General features: G+C 39.0%; 2 protein-coding genes across 2 annotated transcripts; both read left to right on the top strand.

The window, feature by feature from the left end:
* The first annotated feature begins 338 nt into the window (after positions 1-338).
* On the top strand, positions 339-11,149 carry sel1l (SEL1L adaptor subunit of ERAD E3 ubiquitin ligase). The gene is made up of 21 exons (XM_044049174.1): positions 339-882; positions 1,028-1,065; positions 1,879-2,077; positions 2,731-2,898; positions 3,016-3,121; positions 3,403-3,565; positions 3,933-3,986; positions 4,120-4,179; positions 4,269-4,350; positions 4,480-4,634; positions 5,244-5,300; positions 5,389-5,457; positions 5,954-6,031; positions 6,179-6,241; positions 6,471-6,558; positions 7,203-7,351; positions 7,579-7,744; positions 8,397-8,471; positions 8,640-8,812; positions 8,986-9,114; positions 9,283-11,149. Exons 1-21 carry the CDS (start codon positions 795-797, stop codon positions 9,586-9,588), a joined length of 2,466 nt encoding a protein of 821 aa, XP_043905109.1. The 5' UTR covers positions 339-794; the 3' UTR covers positions 9,589-11,149.
* A 240-nt stretch (positions 11,150-11,389) lies between these two features.
* On the top strand, positions 11,390-18,860 carry si:dkey-177p2.18 (phospholipase B1, membrane-associated). The gene is made up of 16 exons (XM_044049175.1): positions 11,390-11,465; positions 11,712-11,776; positions 12,175-12,265; positions 12,387-12,445; positions 12,776-12,843; positions 12,996-13,039; positions 13,150-13,270; positions 13,512-13,563; positions 13,663-13,743; positions 14,220-14,285; positions 14,381-14,472; positions 15,375-15,456; positions 15,614-15,715; positions 15,844-15,939; positions 16,050-16,121; positions 17,168-18,860. The coding sequence occupies exons 1-16, from the start codon at positions 11,408-11,410 to the stop codon at positions 17,333-17,335; spliced, it is 1,317 nt and encodes a 438-aa protein (XP_043905110.1). The 5' UTR covers positions 11,390-11,407; the 3' UTR covers positions 17,336-18,860.
* Positions 18,861-19,892: the final 1,032 nt, after the last annotated feature.

Genomic DNA, 19,892 nt, shown 5'->3' with positions numbered 1-19,892 from the left:
CTTTATAGTGTATTTTGGTGTGCAGAGTACGAATTCCAAAAATCACTGGATATCATTTTGATCCATAGATAGATAGATTCTAAATGATAATATAAATAACAGGAGAAGGTTTCATGTTTAATTTTAGTAAAATTACATACACATACAAGAGGCTTTTTTCCTTTTTTTGCTATCGCAACCAACTGCATCTCCCCAACGTGTTGTGATGTCGTGGACGAGCCCATCAACGAGAAATACATTTGTGTACACACATGATAGGCTGACACGTCTTTGGTCCACGCTCATTGGCTACTGTTAAATTATACGCGTTCTGATTGGTCAAATGTCGAGAATAGGAAGTGTCTGCCAGTAGTAGGGCTTAACATGGCTAGCTAAATAGTGTCTGGGCAATACCAACTAAACGCTTTTGTTTTTCCAGATCTTCGTCTTTAACCTTGAATATTTTGTAGAACTTAAAGGTACTCGGGTTGTCCAAGGAGTTTGGTCACAAAGAGGGTGCGGTTTGTTGGGTCTTTGAGTGGCCCTGGCGTTGTAGCTCAACGTCTTTTTAGCCAGTTGACTAGCTTAGCTTTGCATTGGAATTTGTTAGCTTGTCTGACAGCTACAGCAGCTATAACTAACGAAGTTAGTGACACCAAAGGGAATTGGGTTTTATTTCCTCTGGTCAGTGTGCTCGTGTATATTTATTTATGCTTCTAACCACAGTGGATCTCAGCTCTACCTGAATGTTTGGTGTTAGATATAGCAACATCAACAGCTACAGCTAGCATATTGTTAGCCTGTCATTATAAGCTATGGATTTAAAAAGGTGTTTAAAGACAACGAGAACATTTTATTTGTTCACCATTCTGCTGATCGTCTTCGTCACAGTAATAACATCTGGTAAGTACCGCGGTTTTGCTGTACTCATTTGCCATTTGAAGTGTTTGTATTTGATATTGTAGGCTGCCAACTGTTTGTGTGCTCAGAACAGGTTCACGTATCTTAAAATTATTGATTTAAGTGCTGCATTGTTGAAACTTTTCAGATGAGGAGCAAGACGGAAATGACGGTCCAGAGCTGAAGGTATGTTAAACGGCATTTGATATTGGTTAAAGCAGTGTTTCCCTAACTTTTTATATGTAAACCACTCGCATATAAATTTCAATAAGAGCAGGTTTGTTCATAATATACTTGGGGCTGGAGAAAAAATTAATAACGATACATTTGCAATCCAATTTTCTTTAATAACAATATTAAACGGTGTGTGCTAATATATCTATTGCACTGTGAAGCACTCTTTTAGAGTTGCAAATAAAGATTATTTTTATAATCGATTAATCTGTCTATTATTTTCTCGATTAATCGTTTGGTGTTCAGAATATCAGAAAACCTTTAAAAATGTTGATCAGTGTTTGACAAACCTGGAAATGATGATGTTCTCAAATGTCTTGTTTTGTCCTCAAAGCAAAATGATTGACTTTTAATGATTTCTTTGTTATCCAGAGCAAATAAATAATATTTACATTTAAGAAGCTTAAACATTCGGAAATCTTGTTTTAATCATGAACAAAGCTTCAAACCGATTATTTGATTATCAAAATAGTTGTCGATTTATTTAGTAATCGATTAATAATTGATTCATCGATTAATCGTTTCAGCTCTACACTCTTTGAGATATAATGTAAATTAAAGTTAAAATCCTTGAATCAAATGTCATAAAGAGCAAAAACTAAAAAAATATTATCTGAAAAACTTATACATCATGTAAACACTTGGTACATTGCTGACATTTTGTAATGTGACTGGACAAGTATAGGAGATATCAGATATGACAAATTAATGTGCTTATTTTATTCCTTTTTTTTAATGTGCATTTGGTTCCCCCATTTTTTATAGTCTTATCACGACCCCGAAAATGAAGAGGAGGACGTACATCTGGTGTCGTCAGTAATTGTGGCAAGTGCCTCTGTGGCCTCTGGTCATGAAACCTCACACACAGAAGAGGAGAAATCTTCACCTGTAGAAGGACTGGAGGGAGAGGAGAAAGAGGACCTCCCTGACCAGCCTCCTCCACCTGAGGAGAAACCTAAAGAGGGTAAAGACTAACATTTAAACTCGGAACAATGAGCTGTAAATAATTAATGACATGTGAGGACTGTTAACCTTGTGCATCTACCCACACAACTCAAAAACATGTTTTCTTTTATGTACTTCATGTTATAAGGTGGGTTTTTGTGCCTTTCCATTGTAACAGTAGAACAGAGGCTCTTTGTTGCTGTAACTAGCAGATATGACTGTGAGAGACAGAGATGGCACCTGTCTAATTAAAACCCAGAAGAGCAGTGTGATTTTTGAAGGAAATGAATATCTTAAATCACATCTGTTTTTTAAGAATGGGTATTGCCTTGTTTTTGTGACATTGAATCTTTTTATTATTATTTGTTAATCTCTCATCAGTATTGCTGACTCTAAGCAATAGCACACATGTGGTTTCAAGGCAGCACCAGATAGAGTGAATGGTTAAACCCCCTGAGAAATTAACTGTGCTGTGCACCTGTGGCTCGTCTTGCAGTCAGTTACATCATTATACTTGGGGATTGTTAACCAGTTTTCTTACTGGCTTCTTGCACGTTATATCAAACTTCATTTGGGAGGATTTATAAACCTTGGATAAAGGTTTTAATTTGATATACTCTGTGTTATTTTCAAGTGTTTTACACACATTTTTTTTACTATAATTTTGTACAGTTCCAGTGGTGAATGGAGGTACAGCCCATGGAGAGCCCTGTGTCTTCCCATACTTATTTCAGCGGAAGGAGTACAGGGATTGTACCACTGATGGACGGGGTGACGGACGGCTGTGGTGCGCCACAACCTTTGATTATGACCAGGATAAAAAGTGGGGGTTTTGTGAAAGTAAGTCTTCAGTTAAAAGCTCTGAAACTAATTATGAAAGCTGATTCATACCTTTAACCTTTCTTGCTGTTTATTTGATCTGTATGTTCTTATTGGCTTCTCCTCTCTTTCCAATAGCGGATGAGCAGGCACAGCAGAGACTGCAGGCAGAGGAGGCTGAAGAGCAGTATCAGACTGTCCTGCGCATGCTCAATATCACCACCAGGAGGACACAGAAAAAAGAGTGAGTTACTTCTTTCTGCTTTACTGTACTGTTGTAAGAAGCACACACAGTGTGCACAACAAAAGGTTTCATTTTGCTTTTATCTTCATCTGCAAGCTTTAGCTTCTCAGTTCAGTTTTTTCATTTAATTTGATTTGTTACCAGGTGAATGTAGTTACCACATCCATATTTGCAATGGATGTCACAATAGTTTTTGTGTACACATTATTTTAAAATATCACACAGTGGCACCACCATTCCTCCACCTCACCTCTGCTAATGCAAACACTCACTCTAACCAGGTTGTATGAAAAGCTGCTCAAAGTAGCAGAGAAGGGTCATCAGAAAGCCATGGAGAAAGTGGCCTACGCCATGCTGTTTGGAGATTACATGAACCAGAACATCACCAAGGCCAAAGAAATATTTGAGAAGCTCGCCATCGACGGCTCACCCAAAGCTCAGATGGTACATTAACCTTTTGACAATGTTTTTATTGTGGAAACTGCTAAAGCTTACACTGGGACTGAATCACATCTATACAAATGTGTCCACTTGTCAGACACACTTACCTGCCACATAAAAATGTTCTCTCCTCTACTAGATTATTGAATTCTATCTTTAAATCATTGAATAGCAAAGGAATCTTATTATTCATATACCAATGTCAATTAGATAATAATCTGTATGAGGAAGAACCCAAAAGACAGACCATGGATAATCACTGTGATTTCCAGTGCATTGCAAAATGATAAAAAATTGTGACCTGACATCTTAAATTCTTCATGTGTTCAAGATAATCATAATGTATAACGCTGTGCTTTGTTTTTCAAAGGCTCTTGGCTTTCTGTATGCTGCAGGACTTGGAGTTAACTCAAGTCAAGCTAAGGTGTTGTATATGTCTGTATTTGTTTTGTTTTTGTCTGTATGACTTCATTTATATGCAAGTTGTTATTTACCTCCAAAGTAATGCAATTTCTGACTCATTTCCAACAATTGCTCACATAAGTCTTGTATTTCAGGCCTTGGTTTACTATACCTTCAGTGCTCTCGGTGGGAATTTGGTAGCTCATATGATTCTGGTAAGTCCATAGATCAGTCAAAGAATAAATTACAGTTGCATATTGAATCTATTACATTTTAAGAAAGCTTTTCTCGCTTGTCTTATTAGGGCTACAGATACTGGGGAGGTGTGGGTGTCCCCCAGAGCTGTGAGTCAGCTCTAACACACTATAGGCTTGTGGCAAATCAGGGTAAGATTTTCTTGCACTTAACTCATTATTGTAATAATCAGGTGTGATATTCAGATGCCTGAAGACATAAATTCATAATAAGTTTTTCTCTCACTGTTTCTCTACTCTGCTTTCTATCTCCTCTCCCAGTGGCCAGCGACGTGTCTCTGACTGGGGGCTCGGCTGTGCAGAGGGTCAGACTCCTGGATGAGGTGGAGAATCCAGGGTCCACCAGCGGGATGTTGGAGGAGGACTTAATCCAATACTACCAGTTCCTTGCTGAGAAAGGAGATGTACAAGCTCAGGTAAAACAAATCTCACTCTTTTTTTTTTTTTACATTTTCTCTTAAATGCAATTTAGAGTCAGTATAGAAAGTGTCACAATGACAGCTGCTTTCCTATGCAAATAGAGTAATAGAAAATGAACAAAAACTAATTTGAATTTCTTGGTTTCATGAAGCACATCCGTGTTGCCATACACTGTGTATATCATAATTTCTGCTTTTCAGTTGTGCAGTTGCTTTCTATAATCTAATAACTGGCATGTCTTAGTTGAAAAACAAGTGCAGGTACATGGTCATTCATTACTTATTGCAGTGTTTCCCAAACCTGGTCCTCAGGGAACACTGCCCTGCATGTTTTCGATGTAGCCCTGCTCCAACACACCTGATTCAAATGGTCAGCTCGTCATCAAGCTCTGCAGGAGCCTGATAACGAGTTGTTCATCTGAACCAGGTGTGTTGGAGCAGAACTTTTTTCACTATTGCACTATGTGAGAAATAAAATATCTTCTTTTATGTGGACATATCAACACCAGAATTCATATATAACAAGTTTTTATAGTGTAGTAATTGTTTTTGGTTGTAAATTAGTCAGTTGCATAGATTATTTTATATGTTTTTGTTTCACTTCAGGTGGGATTGGGTCAGCTTCATCTGCATGGAGGACGTGGAGTTGAACAAAATCACCAGGTAGCTTCTCTTTTGAAGACCACTTTATATTATGTTTGGGGTTATTTTTTCACCAGCTAATATATTCATTATGCTTACTCTCCAACAGAGGGCGTATGACTACTTCGCTCAGGCTGCAAACGCAGGGAATACACACGCTATGGCTTTCCTTGGCAAGGTGGGTGAGATGAAATTAATCAATCTGTCACTTACTTTATATTTCTTGTTAAATGCAACTTTATTTTTGTTGTTCATTGGTCTTATCTGATAAGGTTACTCCTCTGTCACTTCTGTGTTTGCAAATATTATGAAAATGTTGCCCATAATGTAGGAGAAACAGTGCGATAGTTGGAGAGCAGTAAGACACTCTCAATCCAGTCCAAAATGAAGAAAGCCAACAATCTGGCAGTGCTCTTGTAGGTGGCTTAGCGGATTTGTATTTAAGGCATTACATCAGTTAAATTAAATCAAATAATTGGCTGGCATGGGCTATTTCATCCATTTATACTGGTTTTTGTTTGTCATCTGTTTTGTTATTTATCATTCTGCACTCCTATTTTCTTAGTATGCGGTTTTAGGGGTATGCACATTTTTGTTTCATGTATGGAATTGCATAAGAAATGACGGAGAAACTCGAATCAAGTTTTCATAGCTTTGTTCCTTGTGTGGCTCAGATGTATTCGGAAGGCAGTGAGTTTCTCCCTCAAAACAACGAGACAGCACTGCAGTACTTCAAGAAGGCTTCAGACCTGGTAAGAATAAATAATGAAGAAAGTCACTTCTCCTTGTAAAAGACTCCTTATACCTCTGCCAAAGAACACGTGTTTGTTACCTTCTCATCAGACACACATCATTCAACTGTCTATTTCATTTATTTATTCATCTGTTCTTCCATTCAGGGTAATCCAGTAGGACAGAGTGGCCTGGGAATGGCCTATCTATATGGAAGAGGTGTCCCAGTGGTAAGAAACCTCTTCTGGTCATGATCCCATAATTTGCCTGTACATTAACACAAGATAAACGTACAATGATCTATTTCAGACTTTTTGAACCCGAATCCTTTAGGCTTTTTGGCACTAAGAACAGTAGTTAATTACTGAGTTTCTCAGTAGTTTAATTTATGAGGATTTCACTTTGTGTGAAGGCTGAAGTGAGAGCAGCCTTTTGAAAGTTGTGTGTTTGTGTCTTCAGAACTATGAGCTGGCACTGAAATACTTCCAGAAGGCAGCAGAGCAGGGCTGGGTGGACGGACAACTCCAGCTGGGCACCATGTATTACAGTGAGTGTTGAGGAATTAGTGAACATACACATGGTGTGCGTGTCTGTGTATGTGCACCTGGGTTTGGAGTATGTGATTTTTGCACACATTGTCCGTTGCCTCCTGTCATATTTTTTTTTTTGCCATCTGTCTGGTAAATCATAATATCATGTCTCTTCCAATCTGTCAGTGTCTCGTTATCTTTATATCCTTCAAATCATTTTAATTTCTGTTGACTTGAATACATATTTTCCCAGAGTTTGTAGAAGTGCTTGAAATCCTTACATGTTTTCATATGAATGTTGTTTTTATGTTTGAAAAGTAATTCAAGTGCTTGGAAATACTTTATTATTATTATTATTATTATTATTATTATTATTATTATTAATAATAATAATAATAATAATAATAATAATAATAATAATAATTATTGTAACTTCTTTCATGACAAATGGCTATTTGGCTGAATACTTACCTTATTAGATGGACAAAATATGTATTTTTCTTTGATACTGTTGAGTATCACTGTATATATTTGTGTAAGTATTTAATATACCACAGCTGTTGGTTGCTGGAAAAACTTGAAAGTGCTTGAAAAGTTCTTGAAATTGACCATAAGGGTGAATGAAACCTCCTCACTGTTTTTCTTTCCTCTCGCTCACCAGATGGAATTGGTGTGAAGCGTGATTATAAACAGGCACTGAAGTTCTTCAACTTGGCCTCACAGGCAGGTCACATCCTGGCCTTCTACAATCTGGCCCAGATGCACGCCACTGGCACTGGTGTGATGCGCTCGTGCCACACTGCTGTTGAGGTGAGCCGCTCCTTTCTTTTTTTTTATATGCTGACATGAGGACAGATTGAGGGCATCTCTCTGCTGTGATACAGCAGTAACTCATCGATTTTTGCCCGTATGCTGCTGATTATGTAGCCGATCTTTTAGTTTAACAGTCATTATTTACGGCGTCGTGTGAGAGAGGCATAAAATTACTCAATTTGTTTGTTGTTTCACACTTTTTGTGTCTTTTGTCTGTGCTGCAGCTTTTCAAGAACGTGTGCGAACGCGGTCGCTGGTCAGAGCGTCTGATGATGGCCTATGGCAGCTATAAGGAGGGTGAGACTGATGCAGGACTGGTGCAGTACCTCCTGCTGGCTGAACAGGGCTACGAGGTGGCCCAGAGCAACGTGGCCTTCATTCTAGACCAGAGTAAGAAAAACCATAACATTTACATCATCAGGGTCCCTGCGGATCCTTAAAATGTCATAGATTTAATTATTGATATATAAAGTTTGGAATTTTACAAGGTGAGGCAGTAAATTTCTCCGGGCAGAATGAACATATTGGTTTAATGTTCAAGTTTAATGTTTTATTTTACCTGTATTTAATGTCCCGACTCGTGGACGTAGTTATGTATTCATTAGTGTGTATGTGCTGTTTATCGCTGTGAGTATGACCGCCATTAAAATGTAGAAGAAGACAGTTTGTGCTCGAGAGCCACGGTGAGGAAAGGATCTGAAGATGAGGAATGGAGGGTGAACTATGGGCAAATGTAAATTTAACGGAAGGTGGCTGGAAGAGGACAAATACCGCAGTTGTTTGTATGTGACACTTCTTTTTCCCCAGTAATGGTCTTAATTCTTTTTGAGGTTTTTAAAAGGTCTCAAAAGTCTTTTTAATTTCACCTTGTTGCCTTCACTGCTCTCTGATGGTGTTGTTGACCATTTTTGTTTGGTCATCTTATTGAATCACAATGTGTTTTCTCAAACAAATGTAGTAAAGAATGCCTTCGTGTCAAAGCACTCATTTTCTTAAATGTAATATTCTAACAATTGAATTATTTTTGAATTAATTCAAACAGAAGGGATAAGGATCTTCAGTGACAATGAGACTTACCCTCGTGCTTTGCTCCACTGGACAAGAGCTGCAGCTCAAGGTGAGTCCACTCATCTGTCCCTCATCAATTTTGCATCTCGGTGAGATTTATTTGTTGCCTTTAACCTTTCTCTTCTATTGAGACTTCATCTGTGATTTGACTGAAAGCTCGCTGAATTATTTTACTCTGGGTAGAAAGAAAGCTGATGCAGTTTATTCTCTATCCCAGGTTACACTGTTGCTAGGATCAAACTAGGGGACTACCACTTCTATGGCTATGGGACAGATGTGGACTATGAGACGGCAGTCATCCACTACAGGCTGGCATCAGAGCAGCAGCACAGTGCTCAGGCCATGTTCAACCTGGGTTACATGCATGAGAAAGGCCTGGGCATCAAGCAGGTGGGCACTGAGTCTCAGCTCAGACTCTTAAACATTAAGCTTAATCTTTATTCATCTTTTATTAGTGCTTTGTTAACACTTGGTGATCAATATGTTGTAGTTAATGGAGTGGCTGATCTTGTATTCAGAGAAGATACACAGGCTGATTTGTAATTCTGATTTGCTCTCTGCAGGACATCCATTTAGCTAAGCGTTTCTACGACATGGCTGCTGAAGCCAGCCCTGATGCTCAGGTCCCAGTGTTTCTGGCTCTGTGTAAGCTCGGCCTGATTTACACACTTCAGTACCTGCAGGATCTTAATGTGAGTACTTAAATTTTTAAGCTGACAAATTGGCTTTGAAATGGAGACTTGGAGCTGTAACCCACTTAAGCACATTAAATACTTCTTCATTAGGCCGAAGTGAAATTAATCATGTTTTTTTTTTTTTTTCAATATGGTCTTTGTCCTTTTGGTCTTGGCTCCTCTCAGTTGAATGAGTTGACTTCTCAGGTGGACCTGGACCAGCTGCTTGGCCCAGAGTGGGACCTCTACCTTATGACTGTCATCGCCCTACTCTTGGGCACCGTCATTGCCTACCGACAGCGCCAGCACCAAATCATAGTGCCGCCTCGTCCACATGCACCTGCACCCGTCCCAGCGCCGCCTGCCAGGCCTGCTCAGGAACAGCCACAGCCACAGGCCCAGGACGAGACCCAGGATCAGGGAGAAACGCAAGCCCAGGACCTGGCTCAGGGGGAGGTGGAGGAGGAGGAGGAGGAGCAGCAGCAACAGTGAGAGGAGGCTAGGCGGAGCAAGGACAGGAACAGACAGACTCGAGCTGTGTTGGCACCACTGCACGAAGCAGCTGCTGGATACCCCGGGAGTTTGAGTGCCTCTCTCTCTGTCTGCTCCACTTCACTCACTGGAAAAAAGACAAAGATGGCTGCAGAAGTGTGCAGCCTCACAACTCGTTTTCTTTATTTAAAATCCAGTCCTTTGCTTTAGAGCAGAGGTGTTCATGGTCAGTGCTGCGGAACAGTGTTGAGAAGATGGATAATCGCAGACTTGTTTGTCTGTGACCCCCGACAGGATGCTGTCAGAAGCACCAAGGTCCTCAGCGTGGAAATAGTCTTGCAGTTGATGGATCAAGGGAATTTTCATCAACATAGCTGAGTCTGATGTGTGCATTAGGTTTTTCCTCACTCTCCCTTTTTAAGAAAAAAAAACACAGTTGAACTGCTTCAATTATTTTGTGCAGAAATTAAAATAAAAAAAGTGAATGGAGATAATTTTATTTGCTAGCCCTGGTGTTGTTGCTGATTTTTAGGCACTTTTTTTTTTTTCAAGAAACAGTTTTGCGTTGCATTTATTAGTTATTCACAGAAACTTTTTTCTTTCAGTGTTAGTAACACATGCAATATGTTTATTTGGTTTACTTTAACTGATGGAAGAGCTGGACTAGATGCTTGTTTGATCAGCACACAGATTGACATTGAGAAGCTGTTGTCAAATCCTCTAATGTGGATCCAGTTTGAAAATTCACATAGAACGTTGTTTTTTTCACTCCAGAGAGAAGCAGAGTGCATAGTCTTTGTGGAAATTCATTTTTAAGAGCAAAAGGTAGAAAAGCAAATGTCCACAGCCCTGTGAAAGAAAGCATAGGGCAGTGACGACTACTGTATATTCCTGTGATCGCTTCCTCCATAAATTTGCTTTGATTTGTTGGTTTTAGAAAAGAGAACTCAACAGTTTCCTATGTTCTTGTCATTTTAGCCTCATGTTTGCTGAGGCAGAAAGTAGAGCAGCCTCACAAAATACGAGGGCTTTACACTTGGAGTGTTTCCACTTCTCAGAGAATTTTTTTTTTCACCCAATTTCAGCTGTTGTGAGAATATCCACCCCCTCAGAATAGTTCATGTTGTAGCTCTGTGCTCTGCATTTCCTTTTTGCTCAAATAAGTCTTAATTGGTACCTTTTAGATGGGAAATGAATAAAGCCCTTGTTACAGTGTTTTATAAAAAATGTCCCACTTTCCCAGTTTATTCTATTAGGTCCATTGTTTTCAGTTACACCGTATGTACACGTTGTTGGAATTATTGGGAACTGATGTGCCGCATGACGTATATGAAGACAAAGAAAGAACAGTCAAATGTTTTTGGGTTTTTTTTTTTTCCAGTATGATGACAAATGATTCCTGATTCCAATGACACTGGCGTCTCTGCATTCAGGCGTTTGTACCCGCTCTCACATTCATGATGTCGCTAAAATGAAACACTGGTGAACAGAGTTGCGATGACTGCATTTTTATTATAGTAAATACAAGTTTATAAGGAAATAAATGATATATGGATATTTAGTTTTGTCACTTTTAATTTGACTGTTTTTTTTCGTTCTCGTTAATGTGTCGATGCCTTCAATGACGCGTTGGAAAGATGAAGGGATGAGTTATGCGTGATTGGGTGAGGTATTTTGCTGCTGTTGACGCTGATTGAACGTTGAAAGATGGCTGTCAGAGGACCCACTGTTTGTCACTCAGCTTTGGAGGGAGGGCTCGACAAAGTGACAGCGTTGTAAAAAAACGGAGCACGGCATTGTGCAGTCCATTGACACTACTATGGAGTGGCTGTGGATCACCGTGGCAACATGTGTGCTCGTGTCCTGCACTGTCAAAGGTAAGTGCTGGAACAAGCAGGAGGACAGAGCACGTGTGAGGCAGCATTTCTGCATTTATTGTTTCAGCAATGTAGTGACCTACTTCAGTTTATATTAAACAGTTAGATGAAGTTTGAAGTTAAATAGCCTACTGCTTTCCTGGGGTTATGATTTTTCCTTTTTTTTGGACTAAGAATGATTCTTCTTCATTGATAATGTTGATTGGTTTATTTTGAAGTGAAAACTTGTTGATAATCCTCTGTCAGGCAGCGACTGGTGGTTGGAGTACGAGGAGGGGATTAGACACTACAGCAAGGAGGCCCTCAACAAGGTAATGTTTACACATGTTTTATTCTTCAGCATGAATCGATCATACATCTAGTTTGTCATCTGATTTTGTTTGTTATTTAAACATGTCTGGTCAACTCACAATGACCAAAGGGCCTTGATGGACACACAAAATGGACAAAAACAAGCACATTTTATGTAACAATCGGTTATCTACGTTAACGACAAGAGACACAATTCCATGTGGTGACAAGTGACCAGAGTATGTGCACAACAAGCACAAGTAACACACTAAAGACAAACAACGCATGTCAGTGAGTTTAAGTCTCAAAAGGAGGAAACAAAGGTCAGAACAGATCTGTTTGATTTGCTGAGTTCTAGTACACAACAATTAAGGATATAATTGGTCTGTCTAATCTGTCTCTCTATTTATTTTTCCAGGAATTTCCAGAGAAAACTCGCCCCGTGAACTTCAAGCATCCTGTTTTTCAGTGTCCAGACATGAGTCCTTCTCCCTCTGTCCCCTCATCAGGTTCTGTCCCCCATCCATCATCATATCCACAAATCACTTAACTCAGCTGAAGCTTCTCTGTTTCTCATGTTGTTTCTCTCTCTCGGTCTCCATGTTTTATTTCTCCATACTTTTACTTCAGTTGAATTTGTGAAGGCGGCTGATATCAAAGTCATTGCTGCCTTGGGAGATTCTCTGACAGTAGGTGTTATTTTGTTATTTGTATTTCGTTTTCTTGGCTCCATGATGAGGAATACAGTGTATGACACGTATCTACTGTTTGCAGTTGATTCATGCAGGAAGGGTCAAACACATATGCAGATTATTTTTTGTGGTAGGATCTTGAAATGTTAGGAAGGTGGAGGATGGAGGAAAGAAAAACAAAGTTAAACTTGTGATGACTAAGAGTTACTCATTCCCGGTTTATTCTTATGAAAGAGTGACACTGGTTTCTTTATATATATCTCAGATCCTGTGCATCATAATGACGTCATCTTTACTTTTCTTAGAATGTATTTATTTCTTTTGCAGACAGGCATCGGTGCCAACGCCACCACTGTCCTGGGGATTCCCATCGAGTTCCGACATGTTTCGTGGAGGTAGCAAATAATGTGTTGACATTTCTGACAATAGTGTCTAATTTTCTATATATAATTACTTTACAGGAATCTTTTTTCAAATATATATGAAATGTTTATTGTCATATTTTCACTATTAATAATCTTTTCTTTTCCCCTTCTGGATCCCACAGTATCGGTGGTTACGGGTCATTTCAGGATGTTATTACTTTGGCAAGTAAGAGGATTTACTAACACCTCAAGAACACCTCATGTCAAACCTCCACATACTGTTTACTGAACAGAAAACATGACATGGTTTTCTTCTCTTTACTGTTTGCGTGTCAGACATCATCAAGCTTTTTAATCCCAATCTGGTCGGTGCGGCCTCTGGCAGGACGATACATGGGATGCAGGCTCATATCAGTGCAACTGGCTTCAACCTGGCAGTGACTGGACATAACACCTTGTAAATTGTCATCACTGGGATGAACACTGTTTGTTTTTTACCTGTTGAAATAATCTCTGTTGATCCAGAGGGACCATTACACTTTTATGTCTCCTTGGCTTATTTTATGACCCATTATATCATAACTGTTTAACGTCTTTGGGCTTCACGGTGCTTCTGCTAAGCGCAATAGTGTATGCATTTCCTCTTTTATTCATCAGTGAATCTCACCAGGACGTTTTATTCTTCTGTTTGCTTGTAGCAATCTGCCTGGACAGACGAGACATTTGATCGACACGCTGAGAGATTATGAGGTATGGTGGAGTGCATTGATAGAGTGAGCTGCTTTTTTAACAACCTTCATTCTGAAATATCTGATTCATACACCCGACTCCTGTTGTCTCTTCCTTGAGGGTGTGAATTTCGAGGAGGACTGGAAGCTTCTGACCATCCTCATTGGCATGAATGACATCTGTGATTACTGCAAAGACAAGGTCTGTCGGCTCCTCTTTTACACTGGTCATCTGCAAATAATGCTGCAGCATCGCTTTAATTAGCTTATGCAATGTCACAACATTTATTTCAATCTACAGTTGCATTGATTTTTTTTTTGCCTACTGCTTCACTCGAGCACAACCTCAGTGAGGTTAAGGTCTGGACTCAGTGGTGGACAATCCATGTGAGAAGATGTCTTGTGCTTCCCAATGATTCCAAGCATAGGTGGTCTTAAAATATGCCACAAAAACCTAGTTATTCAGTATGTTTAGGCAGTCAGCTGCACATTGTTTTTAGGGTTATTATGATGCTAAACCCAGAACACTGACCCCACAGGCTTGTACAGCAGGACACTAAGTGAAATATTAGATTATGTGACTTTTTGTTAATTTTGTCCGGGTTGTGTATGGTCTGAGGAAAAGCAGTAGCAAATTAGTCGGACAGAATGTAATTAACCTCTGCAGCCTCTTTTCAGGCCCTTTATTCAGTGGATAACTTTGTTCACTATATGACCGTCTCCTTGGAAATGCTTATGAACGAGGTAAGATGTAAGGCATACCGTGTTTGGATTGATTTAATTTTTTGAATTCACTGATGTATAGAACACGTTGCACTCCCTGCTGTGTCGTGCTGCAGGTTCCTCGCATGATCGTTAACGTGGTTCAGATTCTGCCCATGCAAGCTTTGAGGGAGGTACAGAAGCCCACTCCAGGCTGCCTGCTCCAACGGTGAGACGCTTGGCTGATTGTTAGCGCATTTGAAAATTAAGAGTTTGACACTAGAAGGCTCACATTTATCATTTATCTCTTACATCCCACTTTAAAGTTGTTGTGTGTAGGTTTTTAGAATTCTTTGTTGTTGTTGATATTATTATTCTGCTCCTGGTTGGTCTTTGTGAACAGATAGAATGTAACATTATTTGTTTGCTGTGTTTTTCATCTGGAAGTGGGCTCTGTCAAGCACTACTATCAGACCTGACTGAGAGAGCGTCTGTTTGTGTACAACAGCAGCACAGGGGCAGGAAGGGGCACTAAGCATTTATCCCATCAAACAACGTGTTTTTTAAACATTACCATTCACTTCTGAAACTTTGTTGGAGCTTCCTTGTTTTTTAAAGTCATACTCAAACCTGTTCAGTGTATTGAGTATAACAAATCACTTCCTGTTTGCCTCGGAAATGTCGCCGGGGTGACACAAGCTCTAAACGCTGCTATCCTGAGAAACACGCACAGAGAGTTGTGTGCAACTGATGACTTAATCAGAATTGTGTGATCTGATTTGACAATGCATTGAATGACATTTGTTGATATTTATAAGTTCCGCACTACATTTTGATGGTATGAACTTTCAAGAACAAAGTCTTGTGACATCACAACTGCGAGCTATTCTACTGCTTCATATACACATGCATACAGAAATAAAAGATTTAAAAGTGACTTGGATGTAGTTTTAAAAACTGTTAGCAGTTTCAAAGTGAAAACAAAATAATATCATTTTAATGTAGTGTAGCTTTAAAGCCAAACCCTGCAGTGGGTGTAGCTAATAATGACTTAAATTATGTCTTAAGTCTTTGGTTAAATTGTTGTTTGGTTCAGATTTCTACATCTTTTTTGTTTTCGTCCTGATTCAGGTCTTTCTGTTCGTGTCTGATAGACCCAGTTGCCAAGTCTCCTGAACTACAGGACCTGGTAGAGGTCAATCTTGAGTTCCAGGTACAGTTTACCATATACCTCTAGTTTTATTGAATTTGTATTATGAGTATTTGTATACTTTTATAAACATAAACCCATCAGTGAAGTATTGTTGATGTCATATTTGCTTGTTTGCCAATAATACATTGAAAAATGATTGTGTTGTGTCCATTCTAAGAAAAGACTTGAGGAGCTGCTTTACAGAGATCGTTTCTTCAAGGATGACTTTGCTGTTGTTCTCCAGCCCTTCCTCAAACACGCTGACCCTCCCCGCCTCCCGGTAATATCTTTTCTCTCTCTCTCTTTCTCTCCAAAGGCCAAAGTATTATATCAACATATCAGATAGTGAATCATAAGAGAGGGAAGCATGGATTCACACTCGTGTGTTTGTTTTGTGTCCGTGAGCAGAGCGGGAAGATTGATATGACCTTCTTCACTCACGACTGCTTCCACTTCACCATAAAGGGACATGAAGAGTTGGCCAAAGGGCTATGGAACAACATGGTGACAACAATGAATTTCACTGGCTCTGTGCCTTTTGTTAAAGGCTGAACAATGTAAGATACTACAAAGATAACTTTTTGTCTCACATGAATGTGTTTCCTTCTTCACAGTTTCAGCCTGAGGGAGGAAAGATGATTGTGAACAGTTTCTCTGACCCCATCGGTCTCATCTGTCCACCTGTGGTAAGATACGGATGCTACCTGTGTCTTTAGTCTGAAAGGGTTTTTAAACAGACAGTTAAACCAAACAAGAACTAATTGATAGTTATTATTGTGGGTGTAGTTTTATGTTTAGGGGAAAATTAGGTTAGAGCATGCTTAATGCCTTTTACTAAATGTTGTTGGTTTGTTGCCCTATTTCTTTCCTGGGGGTCATTTCTATTGTTGTATTTCTTTCATTTCTAATCCAATTGCTCTCAGGGACTATTCTGGGATGTTTCACTGTGGTGCATTCAATAAAATTCAGACTTTTAGTCAATGAATGAAATAGCCAGTCTTGTATAAGTATAGTAGTTACCAGAACATGACTTTGGTTGAAGTTGAAGTCACTTTTTTCTAATATTCTTAAAGTATATGACATTGAAATATCAAAAGTCATTTTCTGATATAAAATCTACTTAAACAAGTGAGGAGTTAGGATTGAGCCATAGTGGCTCAGTGGTGCAGCGTGTTGTCTTTCCACTGTAAGGTTGTGGGTTCAATTCCTGGCTATATGTGTCCTTGAGCAAGACACTTAACCCTATGTTGCAGTGTGTGAATGGGTTTGAAAGATCATCAAGACTAGAAAAGCTCTGTATAAATAAACAGACCATTACCAACTCTTCTTCTTCTGATTTTGTTTTGTAGTAACGAATAACAAAGATAGTTAGAGGAAATGTAGTGGAGTAAAAGTTGCTGCAAATATAAATACAGTAAAATGCAGATACATTTACTTTTGTACTATTTCCAACACTGGAATTTCCTTGTTTAATTTTTAATCTGTCTTCTTCTTCGTTTGTCTTTAAGTACAACATGTGTGATATAGTTGATGAAAATCTGTTTTCAGCACCGTGCGTGTGCAGCTGCTTTGCCAAGCTGTAATAATTAGAACAAGGCCAAAAGAAAGCATCTGCTTTAGGAAAAAAAAAATCTGTCCTCAGTGATGTATAATTAAAGAGTGACACTTTGCAGAACCACAAGTACAGTCATAAATATTCTCTGAGATTCACATCTCTGTGTCCCATCTGCAGGAACATCCATATATCTTCACCAGACCAACTGTGGCTAAGTCAGGCCAGCGTCCACTTCAGTCTGCTGCACCATCAGACGCAGCCATCGTGCTGCTCTCACTGCTTGTGGGTTTGGGATCCCCTTGGACTTGTGTAGCTTTGACTCTGCTGAGCTATTTATCTCCGTGATCGCCTTCATTAGACCCTTCTGTGTGCTGCTCTTTTGCTTTATTGCATATCTGTGGCCTCAAACGGCAGCAAAGAGAAATTATACCGGATAATGCGACAGAGTGAATCCTGCAGCCTAAATATTTAATTTTATTCAGATGCAGTTGGAGTGGGAAGTGTTGAAGAGTTTTTACTCGTCGTTTGTGACCAGATGAGAGTTTTTCTCTTTTACATTTTAATTCATTACAACTGCACCATGATGATTTTGGAGATGTATTTCCTGTAGTTATTTTTAGGAAAAGTCTTGCCTGGTTCACTACACTATATGACTTGATATCCATCTCAAATGTTGTAATTAGCAAATATAATTATGAATAATGTAATAACACTAAAACATTGATCTAATTAGATTCTGTCCAACAGTGAAGTGAATGTCTGTTTAATCTCTGAAAGTGTTTTCTTGGAAAAAGTACTTGGACACAATCCTGAATCTAGATTCAGTTACTCTGGACGTAATGCATCTTGGCAATGTCACAATACCAATCGTTTTTGTTGCACTGCCAGTAAAAATCTCGGGTTTGTGAAGATAAAATTTACAATTTGCCACAATCAGCATGTTGGAATTCATTCATCCAAGAGGCTGAATGAGATTTCTTTACACGCAGAGGTTGAAAAACCCTGATCAGCTCAGTGACACCGTTTAAATTTTTTTTTAAAGAGTATGTCATCCATCTTATCTCCGCAGAGTTTCCACGTAACTGGTGACTTTTTCAGCCATAGACAATTTAGTCGCACGTCTGTTCCTCAGATCTTCAGGATGCTGCTGTCCCACATACTTCTCACTCCTGCAGAAGCTGCGTTATTATGCACCGAGCAAATGGAGGAGGAGGGGGAAGTAAGACATCACATAAATAAATTAATACATATTTGTCTAATATTTTTGAATAACAAACCACGTACAGAAAACAATTTTAATAATACACAACCTGCTTTCTTATCATTAAATACTCCTCCTTCCACCCTCTCACCCAAAGTTAAAAACAAATTTACATTAATTATTTATATTAAACAGCAGTTACCTAATAAGAAAAAGAGGAAGATAAACTCAGCAAGAAAAAACCTACAGTAAATAGACAAGAAATTCTTGAAATAAGATAACCTTTGTTTAAACTGATTTATGCTTGTATGACGCTTTAGTTCCACACTATACGTATATTCTGATGAATTTCTATTAATCTGTGTCTGCACACACACAACACAAAATATGACCCGTGTTATATGATCATCTACTGCATATCACTCCTCTATACATCCAGTCTCTGGTCAAACAGAGAGAACAGTACATTATGTATTGACTGTTTAATTAGTGTAAGCGCATGGACAGGTGGAGGCTATAATAAGCTCATGTCAAGCTACTGTGGCTCACTTTGAATTGATAATTTAGCCCTTGAATGGAAAATAAGAGCACTTTGCTTTGTATGGTTTAAATGATATGGTTTTCTACAGCCCCTTTCAAGGTAAACACAATAAAACCTATTGGAAGAGAGAGAAGGCCCTTTCTAATCTGTTTATTTAGCAATTACAGAAACTTGAGTCGACATGTTATCGCCCCATTAAGTATTTTTTGTTAACCTTACACTTTAGGATATAAGGTATATCCCAGTTTTCTATAAATCTCTTGGATGTGGCAGTGGACTGAATTTCATTTAGTCCTCATCGCTGCTGGGTTTCATAATGACCTTATTATTGCTTTCAAAGAAAAACCCTTTTCATGTTTAAACAAAGCGGTTGCCAGTTTGTGTGGCACAAATATGGATCAGGGCTCTGACGCAAATAGGGCCTTTATTGTCTCTCTGGAAGCATAAAGAGATCTTTGGGATCTCGGTAGGAAATTTGAAACAACAGCGGGGCCCACACCTTGGAAACCTCTTTGTGCGTCATTGTGTTTTTAATGAACATGTCGGCAACAAATGAAAGTGACCACAACATCTGCGCTTATGAGGTAACAGAGAGCAAACAGTGTTCATGTGTCCACACAATAATAAGTCCGTAAGACATTTATGATGTAATGCAAAACGCACAATGCAATGAATGTATTGTATGTTTTGTTTGATTCGGGGAATTTAAAAGCTGTAGTCTGTAACTTTTTTATATTAAGAAATGTCTGCTACATTCAAACCTCAGTGCAGCTCACACAGTACTGAGTTAAGCCTTTCCGCTCCACACAATACTCAAATATCTAAAAAATAGAAATAACAAGCTCACCCTGCCTGACTTCATACCTGCATGTGTCAGTCACAGCTGCTGCTCTTCCTGCACCACGCAGCTCCAAGTTTCTTGGAGCGTAGTCGAACAGGCCATTTGGTGACACGTTATGATAAGAATACGAATCACTGGGTTCCGTAACACAGTGCATTTCCTGTCATGTGTTCTAAATTTGCACCTATGAGACCTACAATGATCGCAATACTGTAGGTTTGTGTGATTTATGTTTAGTAGATAGTCAATTAATTAATATTCACTCACAATTCATTCTTCAATAATGGCATCATTTCTCCTTTAATGTCAACCGGCATCT

The sequence above is a fragment of the Solea senegalensis genome, linkage group LG17 (genome assembly GCF_019176455.1).
Source record: "Solea senegalensis isolate Sse05_10M linkage group LG17, IFAPA_SoseM_1, whole genome shotgun sequence".
NCBI classification, from domain to species: Eukaryota; Metazoa; Chordata; class Actinopteri; order Pleuronectiformes; family Soleidae; genus Solea; species Solea senegalensis.
Note: the sequence above shows the minus strand (reverse complement) of the source record. Positions and strands in the feature narration are given on the sequence as shown.

Bases quoted from the DNA above. Each gene is read 5' to 3' on its own strand.
- si:dkey-177p2.18 (XM_044049175.1), top strand. From the start codon at position 11,408: ATGGAGTGGCTGTGGATCACCGTGGCAACATGTGTGCTCGTGTCCTGC. The intron at 13,564-13,662 runs GTATGGTGGAGT...CTCTTCCTTGAG, and splicing joins ACACGCTGAGAGATTATGAG to GGTGTGAATTTCGAGGAGGA. The intron at 15,457-15,613 runs GTACAGTTTACC...GTCCATTCTAAG, and splicing joins AGGTCAATCTTGAGTTCCAG to AAAAGACTTGAGGAGCTGCT.
- sel1l (XM_044049174.1), top strand. From the start codon at position 795: ATGGATTTAAAAAGGTGTTTAAAGACAACGAGAACATTTTATTTGTTC. The intron at 3,987-4,119 runs GTGTTGTATATG...CTTGTATTTCAG, and splicing joins TTAACTCAAGTCAAGCTAAG to GCCTTGGTTTACTATACCTT. The intron at 6,242-6,470 runs GTAAGAAACCTC...TTGTGTCTTCAG, and splicing joins ATGGAAGAGGTGTCCCAGTG to AACTATGAGCTGGCACTGAA.